This window comes from Podarcis erhardii (genome assembly GCF_964252035.2).
Source record: "Podarcis erhardii genome assembly, chromosome: 16".
Lineage (NCBI taxonomy): Eukaryota > Metazoa > Chordata > Lepidosauria > Squamata > Lacertidae > Podarcis > Podarcis erhardii.
Window position 1 is genome coordinate 34171194 of NC_138514.1, and position 17073 is coordinate 34188266.

Here is a 17073-nt window from a genome sequence, read left to right on the forward strand (position 1 = left end):
ATTAATACTCTTTCGTGTTGCTTCCGCAGAACTCCCCAGTGGACTGAACTGCAGCCGCCCTTTAACTTGAATCATCCGCTGCTCCTGGCCGCAGATTCCGTGCAGTGCTACCAGTATCTGCTCGTTGGCTGTAAGTAACTTGGAAAACTCTCCCCTCTGGAAGCTGACCGTGTGGCTCTTTGTTTGGGAAAGGAGAAACAAATCCTTGGGAACTGAAACCTTTGTAGTTGCAACAGCTCCTCTCTCTGGCGTCAATAACCCTTGCGGCACTTTCAGGGTGTTCTGCACCCCCACAAAGGATTCAAATTATATGCATGCTTATTCCCTCACTGGTGTCACTTCATACTCGCACATAGCCTTAGACAACAGAAATGGGGAAACCTTTCTTACCCCAGGACCTGCATTTCCTTATGGGTGACATTCTAGGTGTTGGGGTGCCCAGGGAGGAAGGGGCCAGAGAGAGAAGTGGGTGGTGCAACAGATGTGCTACTTATCTTTATATGTTGTTGTTTAGTCGTTTAGTCATGTCCGACTCTTCATGACCCCCTGGACCAGAGCACGCCAGGCACTCCTGTCTTCCACTGCCTCCCACAGTTTGGTCAAACTCATGCTGGTAGCTTCGAGAACACTGTCCAACCATCTCGTCCTCTGTCGTCCCCTTCTCCTTGTGCCCTCCATCTTTCCCAACATCAGGGTCTTTTCCAGGGAGTCTTCTCTTCTCATGAGGAGGCCAAAGTATTGGAGCCTCAGCTTCACGATCTGTCCTTCCAGCGAGCACTCAGGGCTGATTTCCTTAAGAATGGAGAGGTTTGATCTTCTTGCAGTCCATGGGACTCTCAAGAGTTTCCTCCAACACCATAATTCAAAAGCATCAATTCTTCAGTGATCAGCCTTCTTTATGGTCCAGCTCTCACTTCCATACATCACTACTGGGGAAACCATAGCTTTAACTATACGGACCTTTGTTGGCAAGGTGATGTCTCTGCTTTTTAAGATGCTGTCAAGGTTTGTCATTGCTTTCCTCCCAAGAAGCAGGCGTCTTTTAATTTTGTGACTGGAGTCACCATCTGCAGTGATCATGGAGCCCAAGAAAGTAAAATCTCTCACTGCCTCCATTTCTTCCCCTTCTATTTGCTAGGAGGTGATGGGCCCAGTGTTCATGATCTTCGTTTTTTTGATGTTGAGCTTCAGACCATATTTTGCGCTCTATCTTTATATAGTAGGGTGCATTCCAGCAACGCAATAGTAAAAGGCTTCTACACCACAACACACCTCTCCATCCCTCATCCAGGCAAGCAAGAGGCAGCAGTCACAGTTTAAGGATACCTTCTGGCTAGGCAAAAGGATGCGAGGAGTGTCTTTAGCAGGGTTTTTGAGGGGTGGTAGGGGAAATTCCTGAGGGCCAGACACAGAGGTCTGATGGGTCACCTTCATCTCCAAGGCTTGGAATTCCCCACTCATCCTACATTAAAGGGGTTGATTATTCTGTATTATTTCAGGGGGAGAGGGTTAGACCTCATTTACAATGATTGTGTGTGAAATAGTGCTTGTCCCACCCTGCACCAATTGCTACCTGGCAGCAGCAGCAGAGGAGAGGAGAGCAGGGCCATTTCGTTGGTGCAACATTTGGCTCTGCCTCTCCCCGAACTCTTTTTGTTTTTTGGTTTTTAAATAATATTATTACTTTTAAACCTTACAAAAGAAAGAAGAAAAAGAAAAGAAGAAAAAGAAAAAGAAAGAAAAAACAATACATTACAATATACACAACGCAACATTAACACATTAAACAAAACAGAACAAAAACAGTTTAAAAACATACATCATACCATTTCAACGTCTTATCCTTCATTCCCTTGTTTCCTCGACCTCCTCTCACCTCCCTTTTTGTATTCCAATTCTATTAATTGCTTCAGCAATTCCTTTCCATCTTTCTCTATTTTCTAATTATCTTGACTTATTTTAACCTTATTTTCCATTAATACTGTAATACTTATTTATGCTTAACTCCTTATAACATTTCTACTAAAGCCATATAATTTCATTCCAACATTTTTCTAACACTCATTAATTTTACAATATTTCTATAAATAAACTTTAAACTTTTTCCAATCTTCTTCCACCATCTCTTCTCCCTGGTCTCGGATTCTGCCAGTCATTTCCGTCAATTCCATATAGTCCATCAACCTGGTGATCTTCTGTCCGAGGCTCTTAACTCTTTTCCAAGTCCCTTCTGCATGTCTTCTTCATATTTATACATGCACTTTACTTTGTCTTCTGCTGATCTTGTTCTTAATTTCCTTCCTTTGATGCTGAAGAGTAGATCTCGGGGAAGCTCCGACCTAGCAATGTTTTTATTCCTTCTCGACAGGTCAGCCAAATCTCCGTAGTTAAAACTAAAATCCAAAAGATATTTAAAGACGTGTTTCAAAATTCCTCCAAATCTGAAGGTCCCCACAACTCCAATCTCCTCCTGGTCCAGGTCCAGGTCCCAAAGGTCAGTAAATCCCTGCATGAGGTGATCTATCCAACTTTCCTTCTCCAGTCCAAGCAGGGCTCCAATCCTCAAAATCTGACTTTCTCTGAATTCACTCATAGAAGGCAACAACTTATAATCGTCAAATTGCCTCTGTAAAACTGGGGCTCTCTCCCTCTCCACTTGTATTACTTTAGGTTCAGCAATAACAACTTTCTCCCTCGCATTCTCCACAGTTTGCCATATCAAATTAGATTCCTGTGTCGATTCCTGAATAGTTTCTGTATAAATATTCACTTTTTGTCCAAAATTAGTCACTTTTTGACCCAAATTGTCAATTTTAATAGTCATCACGTCCATCTTCTTGAGGAGCTGTTCCAATGAATCACTTATCTTACAAAATGCAGTCACTAAGGCTTCTTCTGTCGACATTCTTAAACAATCCAAGGTCAATCCCTGGTTCTCACAATTTTTTATCTTGCAGCTGGAAATCCCCCCAGATCAACTCCTATAACAGCTTCAAAGGCTCCCTCTAGAGGGAAACAATTTCTATTTGTATCAATCCTTTTAGGCACAGTTCAAGCAATAAAATTTGTTTCAATTTTCAGTTACTTTTACTCCTTTTTAAAGGCAGAAGGAGACAATGGAAACAATGTATTTCTCTTATTTAACTAGCTGTCAACAACAATGAACTTTCCCAAAACATCGGTCTTGCTAGCAGCCCGTTTCCAGGTTCAGAGCGGTGGTAATTTGACTTTCTTCCCTCTCTCCTGCAGGCTTACACGATCCAAAATTTCCCCCCTCTTCTCCTGCTTCCAAGGGGGGTTTAATGATTTTAGCCGATGAAAGTTTAATCCTTTACAGAGGACTTTCCAAGACTTTAGCTTACAAGCTCTTTGCTTCAATCTATTTACAAAAGGGGAAGGCGGACTTCCTGTTTAGAGCCTCCCCGTTTCAATGCCAAATTAAGACGTTTAAGAATCCAATTTTCCGTTCTACTCACGGGTAGTTGTTTAGAATCAAATTGTCCACAGGAAAAAGTCAGCGCTCTCCGGCAACAGCAATGCGGTTTCACTCTGTGAAAAAAGCAATCAATTCGAAGCACCGCGCCACTCACCCCACGTCGCTCCGGATCCCTGAAACTGAGTCTCCCCGCGAGTGGGGGAGGCGCAAAAGGTGCCAGCCAAATCCCATATTCACAGCCTTCTCCCACCTGTGATTTTAGTGGGTGTCCGCCTTCGCCGTGGCGGCCAGACCCTAATTTCCACAGAGCGAATTCCTCCCGATCAGAGGAATTCCGCCATTGCCGGAGGCGCCAACACGGAAGTCTCCTCCCCCCCCCCCAAAACTCTTTTTGCACCCTAGCAGATCACTAGAAAAACCTACGACTAGGAGTTTGTACCTGAGTTTGCTTATTTCCTCCCTCCTCCCTATCCATTTTCCTTTTGTGTCGTGTCTGTTCAGATTGTAAGCCTGGGATCAGGGGATCCTGTGTTTATATAGCTCGGGTCACCTCTCGGGTGCCGAGATCAGCAGCGGGGGCCGTCAGAAGGGCAAGGAATGGGAACCAGGAAGGGGCTTTCTCTGAGCCAGCCCCTAACTGGTTGAATTCCCTCCCCACAAAGGTGGACCTAGCACCATCAGTCTGCATTTTCTGCCATATGCTGAAAATATGCCTCTTTACCCTGCCCTTTGACAGAAGATTTAATATATAGACAGGACTTGCTCGGTGCTTGGAGTGATACAGCTGCAGGGATCTTCTTACATACCTATCCACTGGTAGATCTCTGGTGGATCAGCAAGAATTTCTGACTTCCAATTCTATAACAATAGCAACAACATTTTGAGCAGTTTTTGTTTTTTTAAGATAAAGAGGCTCAATAGTCTGTAGTCCCTGTCCCCCCACAAAAAGAACACAGAAAAAACCATGGAGAAGTAACTGAAGACTTGGATCAATTCCGGTAAGAAAAGGGAGCCTCCACATTGAGTTAGCTAGTTCCACAGCTTCTAGATCTCAAGGAGGTTTAGAAAAGGCTACAATTTGCTTGAGACAGTATGGAATGCGAATGGATGCACTGAGTTATGTTACTGTATTTTGCTTGTTGCTGATCTTAACCTTCCAAGGGCCCTGGTGGTCATATGGGAAGACATGCTCCCTCTAGGAACTAGAACTCAGACTGCTGAGACCTTGCAAGCTGATTGCGTAGACATTTTAGCAGCAGTTTACAGCAAAGCCACAGCCTATTTTTGCACACTTTTAATAGTGCCTTTCTGTTTACTGTCAACCTTAACCATTTTGCCAATGAAGTCCCTTTTTAAAACCCCATCCAGCCCTTCAGATGACTGAGTTTTCATGTTGTTGTGTGTTCTTTCACTCTCTTGGGAACTCTTGGCTTGAGATGTGCAAATTTCATCTTGCTCTCTCAGACGCTAATTTGTGCGTGAAAACTGAAAAAGTGGAGACTCTAATTTAATATCTCTACATCCCAGGCAGCAAAGTGGAAGCGCTTAATCCAATCGGCTTGGTTGATGGCAAGCCTCCCGTCGTAATATTCTATGGTATCGGGTAGACGTCTTGGCCCTATCTGGCGCAGGTTGCTATGGGGAGGAGGGCTAGGCTTGTAAATTAATCTTGCTCTTAAAGGGAGAAGGAAAACAATCATCATAAAGAAGCCGAAATGTTTCTGTGTAGGAGAAGAAAAGACCAAAGGCCAGAAGGATGCAGCTTGGCCATGTTCCTAGGAATTGTAAACATCCTCTCACCCTTTAAGGTGGGAAAAGAGCAGTGAAGTTTTGCATAAAATATGCATAGATGCAATATATAGTCCTACTCAGACTAAGGTTCATTAATTTCAGTGAGTCTACTCTGAGTAGCTTTCTCCTGCTTCTTAGTCTCTGTGCTGCCTCTTGTAGAAGCAATGCTTTTTTCATTCAGAGGGCAGTGGAGCACAGTTCTGGCACCTCTCAGGTGGGCGCCATTGTGGGCCACCGCCCCCCCCCCCCGGTCTCTTGCCTTTACATATTTCTGAGAAGCCCAAAACAAATATTTCAAGTCAAAACAGAAGCTGGCCAGTGTGTGCAAGTCTACATTTTTTTTTTTTTTAAGATCTACGGCTCCACCTAGCTCCTAGCCAGTCCTAGCCCCAATTGGTCAAGCTATGGGGCCCAAATTGTATTTCCTTTTTTTCAATCCGTCTCCCATGTAGCGGCAGCAGGCTTTAAGCTTTCCAGCAAGGCCTCTACCATTGCACACACATGCAATTGCCCAAGCTTCCAAGCTGCCCTGGCCGTCTGCCTGAATCTAAGAGAACAAGGGAGATGGGGCCGCGTTTATTTGACCTGCACCAGAACCAGGGGTGGCCCCCAAACCAGCTTGGGAGAGAACTTGCCATAGCCTTTAGCACCTCCACAGGTGGTGAACGCAGCTATTGTCAAACCGGAATCTGTGCAGGGCTGCCCCGAGTTGCCCGGCAACTTACTGTAACAATTTCCTGGTGAGTTCTGGCACCTAAGACTTTTAGAGTCAGCTGTTAGGGTTGGCATAAAACATCCACCACCAGTTTCAAAGGACCAGCTTGCAATTTCGAGTCAGAACTTTCTTGTCGTCTTGATTGACAACCCTGTTTTGTCAAGACCCTGCCTGGATGCCCAGCAGTGGCTGCATTTGAGCAAAGAGGCAACACCCGCACACCCGCACTGGCTTCATGTGTGCCATTTTCAACTCCTTCCTCCATCGTTTATTTTCCTTCCCCTTCCCTGCCGCTGCCCCACCACACAGTAGTCATTTGTCAAAAGAATGTATGTTCCCACAACGGACCTCCATGAATGGCGCCTTTCATGAGGGATGGGAACCTCCCAAAGAAAGGTGACCAAACCCCACCATCTCATAGCGGGATCGATGTGCCGAAACAAGGCTTTGCTAAATTGCTGCCTGTGGCTGTGCTTATTTTGCCTAATGCTTTCCATCTTTCGAACCAAAATAATTCCTTAGTTCCTAACCAGCTTTCTTTTGAGTCTTCCAAGGAAACTCCATCAGGGCCAAAGTTGTTTAATAGTAATAATATTCAGCATTCGTAGTCGTTCTTTTCGAATGTGCAAAGCAATGCACACAGGCTGTCTCGGTAATCCTTCAAACAGGGAATGCTCAGTCGGTAGAGCATGAGGCTCTTGATCTCTGGCTTGTAGGGGTTCCAATGCATATTATGGAGCTCCGCTCAAAATTACAGCTAAACATCAGGAAGAACTATTTGACAGCAAGAGCTGTTTGATAGTGGGATGGAGTTGGGAGGTTGTGGGCCAGGCATAGGCAAACTCGGCCCTCCATATGTTTTTTAGGACTACAACTCCCATCATCCCTGACCACTGGTCCTGTTAGCTAGGGATGATGGGAGTTGTAGTCCCAAAACAACTAGAGGGCCAAGTTTGCCTATGCCTGTTGTGGACTCTCCTCTCCATTGGAGGTTTTTGTGCAGAGATTAAACGGCCATCTGGATGCTTTAGTTGAGATCCTTGCATTGCAGGGGGTCCCTTGCAGAGGACCCTTGAGATCCCTTCAAACTCTACCCTTACACGATTCTGAATCCCCTTGTCTCATCTTAGTTCTGCAATGCAATCGCCTCAGACACCGTGTTGGGTGGTGCTTGGCACAGAAGTCTGCGCTTCGATTTTAGAACACTGTTGTTCCAAAATAGCCCTGAATGTAAAAAAAATAAATAAAACCGTAGTAATCCTTCAGTTTTGCTCTTGAAAAGAAGCAATGAAAACCCCACGTGGAAAACACACCCTTGATATATGGCCATAGGAATCAGTTATGCCACATTATGAACTTCCTGGGCTATTAGATCCCATTAAATACAAGAAGATGGCAGAAGCCAAGAGCAGGTACCCTACCTGAGCTTGCTTCTACTCTTCCCCCCTTAGGGAAATATCTGTTAAGACACAAATGCTCTGCTTACCTGCAGGAGCAAATGTAATGGTCTCACATTAGCCGTGGCGGCCTGCGGTTTGATGCGCTATCGCTTCCGTCAGTATGTTTAATTGCCAGCAAATGGCTAAATGGGAAGTTGGGGGGTGAATGGCCGCGGCTGTCTGCCATGTGAGCGGTAAAAGGGATTCTGGCGCCATTTCAGGGTCGCGATTTGTATCTGTCTATCAGAGCTCAGAATGCAGGCCGTTTTCTCTTGGTTTCAGACCCTCTGTATAGCATTTCTGCCAATTGTTTGGCTCCATTAAGTGTGCGGCGGTGGAGCAGGGAGGCGGGTGTGTTGGGGGGAGGAGAGGAATAAAAGCTTGAATGGTCCGAGCCGCAAGGGGCTACGGATAAGCCCTTTCTTTGTCCGGAGCTCGGAACACTGCATTAGGTCTCATTATCCATTTATAATAAGTGACCTTTGCCCCCCGAGGTCATTGAAGAAATACTCTGTGTGCTTTGCTAACAGAAGGTACCCCTCGATCAGCCGACAGAAGCAACAATGAACCGTCTGATAGTCTGGTCGCACAGGGTATACTTTTGGGGCGGCGGGGGAGGCGAAAGGTTTATAAATATACAGCTTGATGCCAAAGCCTCCTCTCCCATCGCTTTAATCTTTTCTGGACAATTCATGGGCAGCCAGGGGAAGGTCTCAGCTCCTCGAGAGGGAGAATGTATTTGTACATTTTATTTTAACCTGAACACACGCTGCTTGAATTTAGCTATGTGTGACCTTTACACTGATACTAGTGAGTGGTTTTATTTATTTATTTAGATTTTAAAATAAATAAATTGCAACAGCAGCATCGAACAGCTGGAACAAGGACAGTGTTGTCTGGATGGAGCAAGTGTCCAAAAGTGGTTCTGGAGGGTGGGGTGAAGTGGGCTTGTAATCAGGCTCACAGACCTGTGTGATTTCGGGGTGGGGGAATGATTGGTGACATCTGCTACAGAAACTTGAAGCCAGAATTCTCATATTGTAACCTACCTGGGGATAATAAAGAGTAGTTTTTTTAACACACACACACACACACACACACACACACACACACACACACTTCTGCTCAAGGCTATTCTAGGAACATCGGAAGTTGCCTTATACTTTGTCAGACCTTTTCTCCATCTAACTCAGTATTGTGTACACTGACCGGCAGCAGCTTTCCAGGATCCTTTTGTATACCAAGGATCCTTTCCAGGATCCTTTTGTATACCAAGTATGTGCTCTATCCCTGATCTAAAGCAACAACCTTATATCCAGTGCAGTGTAGTGCAGGGATAGTGAACGTGGTACGCTTCAGACACTGTTAGACTGCAAGTCTCATCATCCTTGACCATTGGACTTGGGCTGATGGGAGTTGGAGTTCATCAACATCTTGGGCTGATGGGATTTGGAGTCCAGCCATGTTGACTACCCCTGGTATAGTGGGTGAAGGATGTGAATGTGGAACCTGTGGTCCTCCTGATAATGTTGGACTCCAGCTCTCATCATCATTGACCATTGCCTGTGCTGACGGGCTGATGGGAGTTGGAGTCCAACAACAGTGTTCTTCAACCCTGTATCAGATGTTGTTGGACTCCAACTCCCATCACCCTTGACCATTGGCCGTGCTAACTGGGTCTGAAGGGAGTCCAACATTTTCTGGAAGGCCACAGATTCTTTTTTCCACAGTTAATGGGTTTTTCCGACCATACCGGCACCTTGAAGTGCACCCAGGCACACAGTAACTTACTTCCCCTAACCCCATTATACAAGTAAAAGAGCAACAAACTTCAGATCATGCGTTGGGTTCTTCCCCCACCCCACTCCATTTCCCATAATCATGTCATATGGAAAGGGCACCTTCTGTTTACGGGCATTCTTCTTGGTCAGATATATAAAATTTATGGAAAAAGGCCTACAGAAATTAGGAGGAGAGGCTGATGGCAAGAATTAATATATTAACTGGTCTGCAACATTCTTTGACAAATTGCTTACTAAATACATCAAAATTGATTGGCCGCTGTGTGTTTTTTGAATTGACAAATGAGTGCATTAAAGGAAGGAGAGAAATCCATTAATTACAGCTGCCCTCGACCGTAGGAAATGTAATGATATAAATATAGATTTTGTTAAAACAAACAAACAAAAAACTAACCCCCATCGCCCCCTGACTTTTGCTGTAGGGTTTGCTGGTAAGCTTACACGACATATCTTCACTATTAAATCTCTGCTGGGAGGTATTGCAGTGAGCAATTGATCTTGAAACGTGTGTGCTGGGTGGGAGCCTTTTTGTTGTGTTAAGATGTGACACCACATGCCACAACATGGTTGGGTTCAAGCTTTCTACAAGGATCTCTTTCCACGTTGACTTGTCTACCATGAAACATGATGATTTGAAGGGTGGGGCATAGTCCAGGGTGGTGCTCTTCAACTTGGACCCTTAGATGCTGGTGGTTTATAACTTCCATCATCCATTGGCTAAGCTGGCTGGGCATGATGGGAGTTGTAGTCAAGCAACACCTGGAAGCCACAGATTAAAGAACTACGGTTCTATGGTTCAGTGAGTTAACATGGGAGTGTTGGTCAAGCCTATTATAATAGAATTGTAGAGTTGGAAGGGACCACAAGGGTCATCTAGTCTGACCCCCTGCAATGCAGGAATCTTTTGCCCAACATGGGGTTCAAGCCTGAGATTAAGTGTCTCATGCTCTCCCAACTGAGCCATCCCAGCTTCTTGTATTGAACCTCATTTTGCCCAATGTGAACTGAGAGCGGCCCATATCTGACAACCGGCATTCTCTCACAGCTATGTGTTGTGAAGAATATTCTGCCATGATGAGCAAGGTATATTTCAGGTAACCATATCCACCTTTGCACTGAGGAAGAGGTAAGGGGGGGGGAGCTCTTTTTCTCTTGCGCCACCTGTCCTCTGATCTCTCAGCAAACCAGGGGACTTAGGCTCTCTAGGTAATGAATGGCCAGTCGACGTTAATCCCAGCTAAGGTGGCTGCTTGCACATTGCCAGAAAAGGACAAAAGAGAGCACACATCTCCATACATTTTGCATATGGAGGGCAGCACATTGGCTAGACCTGCTTGAAGTTTAAGCCCCACGGTATTGTGGAAGAAGTATGGAGAAACACATGCTGTACTGGTGGCAATGTTCAGTTTTGCCCTGAATTTCTATGGCGTTACTTTAAGACTATCCCTATTTGAACCAATCCCACCATCTGCCTCTTCTGGTCTAAATAGTAGCTGTGCTTTTACAATAAGAAACTGATGGTGCTTTATCCACATTTCAACATTTTGTAACTTCTGGTAAACAACAGAGCGATGTATATGCATTGCCTTGTGTTGTCCAAGGAGAAAGCTAAATACTCATATTGTCTCGGTTCTTCCTTTCGATGTCTTTTTTTTAAAGCTTGCTATGAAATGTTACCTCTAGTGAGTTTTGCTTTTGCTTCCCAGAATTAGACTTGGTTTAGATACAGTAATTAAGCCAGGCATCATTGTTGTCAAGATGACATAGCAGTCAACATGAGCTAATTGAAAGCCTGACTTGTTACTTTCTGGACTAGATTTTAGTTCTCCTGCATATAAAGACCTTAGAATCCTTACAAAACTATAGGGTTTATTTGCTCAACACAAACTTAGAAGCAGAGGAGTTAAGAGTAGACACACTGAAATTAATGGACCCAAGTCAGTCTTGTCCATTATTTTCACTGGGGCTACTCTAAGCAGGACTCGCACTGGATACAACCCAGAGTCGGTTGCTCTAATTTCACACTTGGAAATATGTGGTGACCTGAACTGGTGAGTCAGTGAACATTGGCACCTTTGACTTGTGTCCCTTTGACGAGATTGTACCAGATTTTCAGGAACACGTTGCAGTTACGAGATGGAATGGAAAGCTGGCTCTCAAAGGGCGAAGTCTTCCTGACCACGAGTTTCAGGGCGTCTCACACCTGCGTCCACCTATGTGGCAGTTCTCCTGGGGAAAATGTTGGGGACCCACTGGTGACTTAAGCTTTGACACCATTCTGAGTGCTCACAACTTATATTCTTCAGATTACCATTCACCTAGGCATGCAGCACAGCAATAGCCAACATTGGATATTGTTGGACTCCAATTCCCATCATGCCCAGTCAGCATGGCCAACAGTCAGGGATGATGGGAGATGTAGTACAATGACACCTGGAGGGCACCACACTGGTTATCCCCTGATGTAGACTCTTCAATTTTCAGTTTTTGCTCAGAACTAGTGTTGCGCCAAATGTCCTCTGATACCAGCGTTTGCCTTCAGTATGAGCGCATTTGCTGCAATTGAAGGAGCTACTGAAACTGTTGAGTTCATCACTGCTTCTTTTAACCACACCTAATCTTAGATCCTATTGACGTTGTTGCTTCAGACTTGGCAATGGGAATGACATTGGCATGGAGTCCCCAGAGCTAACAGGGCTCCGTGGCCAGGAAGGAAGATGGGGTGTCAAGGAGAACAGCACCAGAGTGATCCAAATATGTATTCGGGAAAGGGAAGCACTTTTTGATGCTCAGGAAAGCTGGCGCGAAATGGAGGAAGTTGCTTTGGCTCAGCCCCATTGGAAACCTTCACCTGACAAATAACTTGTAGTTGCAAAGCTCACTTCCATGGCCAGCTACAGAAGGTACACAGCCTGCAGAAGACCCCAGGGTCAACCCCCAGCACCTCCTGGTACGGCAGGGAGAGAGCCCCCTTCCAGAAATGCTGGAGAGCTGCTGCCAGTCAGTGCAGACAGTACTGAGCTAGGTGGATTGATAGTTCGACTCAGTATAAGTGCAAGTCCCTGTGTTTCACTCTGGTGAAATCAAAAGCGGTTGTCTCAATCAATCATTTCCCCGCCCCAAACACTTTCTGTGAAACCGAATGTACGGTGATTTCAAGGAGCGGAAACCTGGCCCCATGTCGCTGCCCAAGACTCCTCATATTAAGTGGTAAGGTCATTGCGATAAGCACTTCCGTGTCTTAACACAACCTTTTGCGAGCCAGCCTGCATTACCTCTCGTTTACTTGAAAGGCGTTTGTAAGTGGAAACGTCAGCGTCCACGGCCCATGGGGAAACAAAAAGGAGGGTTCCCCCTCCTTCTCCTTAAGACCTGACTGTGTTGCCCTTTTCCTGAAGACAGAGAGGTTAAGTGGTGAAAGGAAGTACAAATAATTCCTTTTGCCGAGCGTATGACAGAGCAAAATGAGTAGAAACAGGGCAGGCTTCCGTTCTTCCATCGAGCCGAACTATCTCGGACAGGTGGAGCCTCTCTGGGGCCTCAGAAAACGCTGCCCCCCCCCCTTGCTCTGTACAGCCGTTTCATAAACAGACCCAACCAAGATGTAGTCATCAACTTGGGACTGTTTATGCAGATGTGAGAAATTTGCTGCGATCTTTACCTCCCTTTGTGGCTCTGGGTGTGTCCATGTTCGTTGTATCTCGGTAGTAAACACTGGTCTGTCCCCTGTGTGGCTCTCAAACCCTGGGAGTAGTTCTGAGGGCAGGAGGGGGGGGGGAATTAAAATAACTTTCAGATGCCTACAAACAACAATAACATGCTGAAATGGTTCTTTTTTGCTGCTCTCGCTTGGTCATCTGGAACTTCTTAAAAAAGATGGTGGTGGTTGGAGAGCGTTTGGGGAGGGGGGTTTCCATCAATGCGGAGAGGTCAGTTTTCAAAGCGGCGTGCGAGGGTTTAGCTGTGCGAGCCCTCCTGACGCTAATGGGAGTCAAACGGCTAAATCCCCGCGCTCCGCTTTGAAAATTTACTACTAAGCCTCTTGACTTCTCACTACATACTTTGATTGTAACAGTAATCCATGGTTAACATAATTTTCCCGACAATAATGTCAAACATACTTTTGAAGTCGGTGAATTATAGAAAGAAGTTACCTCTTCCGTAACTCTTTAAAGATGGCCCCATCAGGCTGATTTCACAGTAGGCCCTCGCCCCTGAGTTTATTCTCCAACACAAGAGAAGAATGCTGTTTGGATCTTTGGCTGCAGGCTCTCTGTGCTTAAAAAACCCAGCGCTACTCAGCTGCATGTTGCTCACACGGCCCCAATCTTAACAGGGGCGCCTTTCACAAGGGATGCCGTCTGTATGCCTTTTTGTACTAAATTTGGTCCTGACCTCACAAATGCTTTAAAAAAAAGAGTGACTTGCAGAATGTGGGTAGGCCTGCACATCTTGTAACTCCCCAGCCATGTGCATTAACTGCACTGCAGGCAGGGGGTCAGCTCACTAAACACTTCTTTATTATTTATTTGATAAACTCCGAGAGAAGTTTATAACAATTTAAAAAAATGAGACCACCCCCTGCCCAAAGACTTACAATCTGAAGGACACAACACAAAAGGAAAGGGGATTGGGAGGGAGGAGGGTGGAAAGCCAACTTTGAGCACTATTTCATAGATTAAAAAGATCTTATAGTGTGTTCTTTTTCAGAGTTGGGAGTGGCAAAGCAAGCTTTTTGCAGCTGCTTCTGCACTGGGTGATGGATGGAACCGAGCAGGTCTCCCCCTCATGAAGATGATATCCCTGGGAAGCAGAAGGAGCAGCTTCCTAATAGCCCTGGGTCCCTTGGCGGATGGTTGAGGACAGCAAGAGCCTTCCTTCTGCTCTCCAGTCGTAGAGCACCAAACAGTTAGCACTGGGTGTTCTTTCTGACACCAAGAGCAGAAGCAGGCTCCCTGCAGTTGCTCCTTCACTGGCCAATGGATGGGGCCAAGCTGATCTCCCCCTTGACAGTTGATAGTCATGTGCGGTGAAGGTGATCCAGGGCTACCAGGGCCAACTTAAGTCGTTTTGCCACTTGAGGCAAAACAGAAAATGGCACCCCCTGCTGCTGCTGCCGCTGCCGCTGCCGCTGCTGCTGCTCCCGCCACTGCTGCCTCATGCCTTTCCCTCCTCCTTCTCCGCCTGAGGTGTCTAGAGGCAGCCCGGGGAAGCTCTGACGTTCAATGTCGACTTAAATAATGAGATTGGTCCAAATGCGTCTGTGCATCAGGCCCTCCAGTCCTGTGGGTGAAGGCCAGTGTCTTTCCGTTTCCCGAGGAGCAAAGTTGTCGAGGAGGCTGCAAGCATCAGGAGCTCTTGGGGCTAGAAATGGGAAACTTCAGTTTTGTGGGCAGCTTCTCAGTATAGTGAGTGAGCAGAACTGCATTTCGGATTATCATCATCTTGGGCAGTGAATCAGGCTCATTCAGGTTAGCCAATGGACTTTCCTGGACAGGAAGGGCTATATGAGACTTCCTCTTTGGACTAAGACCATGTGTGATCCAAAAGGTCTTCCAGACTATCTCCTGGGTTAGCCAGTCCCTATAGACAATAGTGAGCTAGATGGACCAATTGCCTGGCCCTCAATATAAGGCAGTTTTCCTGTGCCCTGAGTAGCTTGCCTTGCCTTGCCCAAGCTAGCTTGTTGCCCTCGGGTGTGGTGGAGGATACTATCCTATGTGGAAGCAACGTTCAGTTGCCCCTCTGGTACAGAGTGGGGTGATGCCAATTTGCCCTTCAGCCCCAGTCGCTGTTTGATGAGGGTGTGCTTTGCCTGGTTTTATTTCAGTCTTCCCAGGTCATCATCCAATGTGAATGTCAGTGAACACACACATCCATACACATATATCCTGGATTCTGGCAATTTTGAGTCAGCAGCCCTATTGAAACAACAGCTTACTAGGTACCTATATATCTATCTCTGTCCCTATTTAAGTTCAGAATGGTTCCACAACACCGAGTTTCTTCTGTGGGGGGAAGCAACACACCTGCAGTCGTCGAGAACCCACCATGTCAAAGATCTCTCTGCAGCACACAGAGATGTCTGTTTCGTAATTATACCCTGTCTGTGACTGTTCTCCTGGGAGGAATGTAATGAGAGGAAAAGGAAACCAGATCTCTGCATTGAGCTACTGATAGAAAACCTGAAAAGATTAATAATTGAGCATCTATTGTCCCCTTGTGTCGGAGGGCAAGGAAGAGCTGCAGTGGATCACACGAGCAAGATGTGCTGCTTTTAGGGATTTGGGCTGCTTTGTCATTTTTAATCGCTGCAGCACTGTGTGGTTCTGCTCCTGCAGGGATCAGGCCGCAATTGTTCAGCCCCCTTTTAGCTGCTTTATGTACCACTGATGGGGCTTCTGTGCTTTCTTTTCATAAATCCAGATAAATAAAAAAATACATCGGAAAAAAGATCCCAAAGATAAGAGATTCAGAACAGCCTTGTTAGATCACATAATCTAATCCAGGATCCAGCAGCCTCTAATACATTGCAGAAAGAGGAGGAACTGCATCGCTTAAAAAAGAGAGCAGAGGGGACAGATTTTGCATAGAATTTGCATATCCTGATTTGTAAGTACTGATAGGGATGTAGGAAACTGACTTACCCTGAGTCAGGCCACTGGTCCTTCTAGCTTAGTGTTGACTGGTGTCAGCAGAGGACACTCCCAGACCTACCTATTGAACCTGGGACCTTCTGCATGCGGGCAGATGATCTGCCACCAAGCTAAGACCCTTTGCCAGATCTCTAAATCAGGCATAGGCAAACTTGGCCCTCCATATGTTTTGAGACTACAGTTCTCATCATCCCTGACCAATGGTCCTGTTAGCTAGGGATGATGGGAGTTGTAGTCCCAAAACATCTGGAGGGCCGAGTTTGCCTATGCCCGCTCTAAATGCAAATCTCCAAAAATTTAAATAGCCATGCAATGCATGACAGCATAGTGGGGAAGGCTATGTTCAGGGGATCTCTGTGCCTGCTCGTTCTGCTCTCCAGGTGCTGTTGATGGTTCAGGGCGCCTCCTGTTGCTCTGCCTCCTTTTGGTTCTTTATTTTAAAACTGGACTTGGGCTGGGTAGCCCTTCCATGACAGGGCTGTTCCTCCATAGAGTAGGAAACATGACCACGCTAGAAGAGCAGCCTGCACAAGCCAAGGTAGCCACTGTGGGGTCCCACTCGCACCCCAGTCCTGGTGACTTTGACAAAGTGAATTCTGTTTGGCCCCCTCCCCCCAATAAAAAAAAATGGTGTTGAATATCAAGCTTGCCTCCAAGCGCCTGAGTTGTTAAAAAGTATGCATTTCTCCAGGTCAGCCATGAGCCAGCAGGAAAAACAAAGCCCTCATTCACACAAACAGCAGATGTGACATTAAAGCTGTTCCTGGACTGAATGCTAGTGACGGCCCTGCCCTGTCATCTTCAACTCTCTGAACTAAACTATTCACCCTCCTGGTTGTTGGCCTGGCTCAAGCAAATAGCAGATGAGGTGGCAAAAGTTCATTGCTGGCAGGGTGGGTGCGGGATCACATGGTTTGGAGGCTACCCCATGAGCAGAAAAGGATCTGCATATAGAAAAGCAGCCTCTCAGTGATCTGAAGATGGCACAATAGAATTGCCATTGTCTATGATGTGCACACTAATTTTTGTTTCTGCCCTGGTATCCTTTGTGATGGCACAGGTGTTTTGAGCATGGTAAAACCTCCGTAGCCCCACCTCATTTGAATAGCTCCACCCATTCCTTGGCCATGTGTGGCCAAAGCTGCCTTAACTTGTGTGTGTGGATAGATAGATAGATAGATAGTTACATATAGATAATGCAAAGCGGCTTCTTAATGTACATTCTAATTACTAA

General features: G+C 46.0%; 1 protein-coding gene across 4 annotated transcripts in view; it reads left to right on the forward strand.

The window, feature by feature from the left end:
• The window catches only part of BCAS3 (BCAS3 microtubule associated cell migration factor), a 460752-nt gene that overhangs the window by 215832 nt on the left and 227847 nt on the right, over positions 1-17073 (forward strand). For all 4 annotated transcript variants that reach the window (XM_081844097.1, XM_081844099.1, XM_081844096.1 and 1 more), the window contains one exon: positions 30-130. In XM_081844097.1, the coding sequence (XP_081700223.1) occupies positions 30-130 (101 nt within the window). The remainder of the gene's footprint in view (positions 1-29; positions 131-17073) is intronic.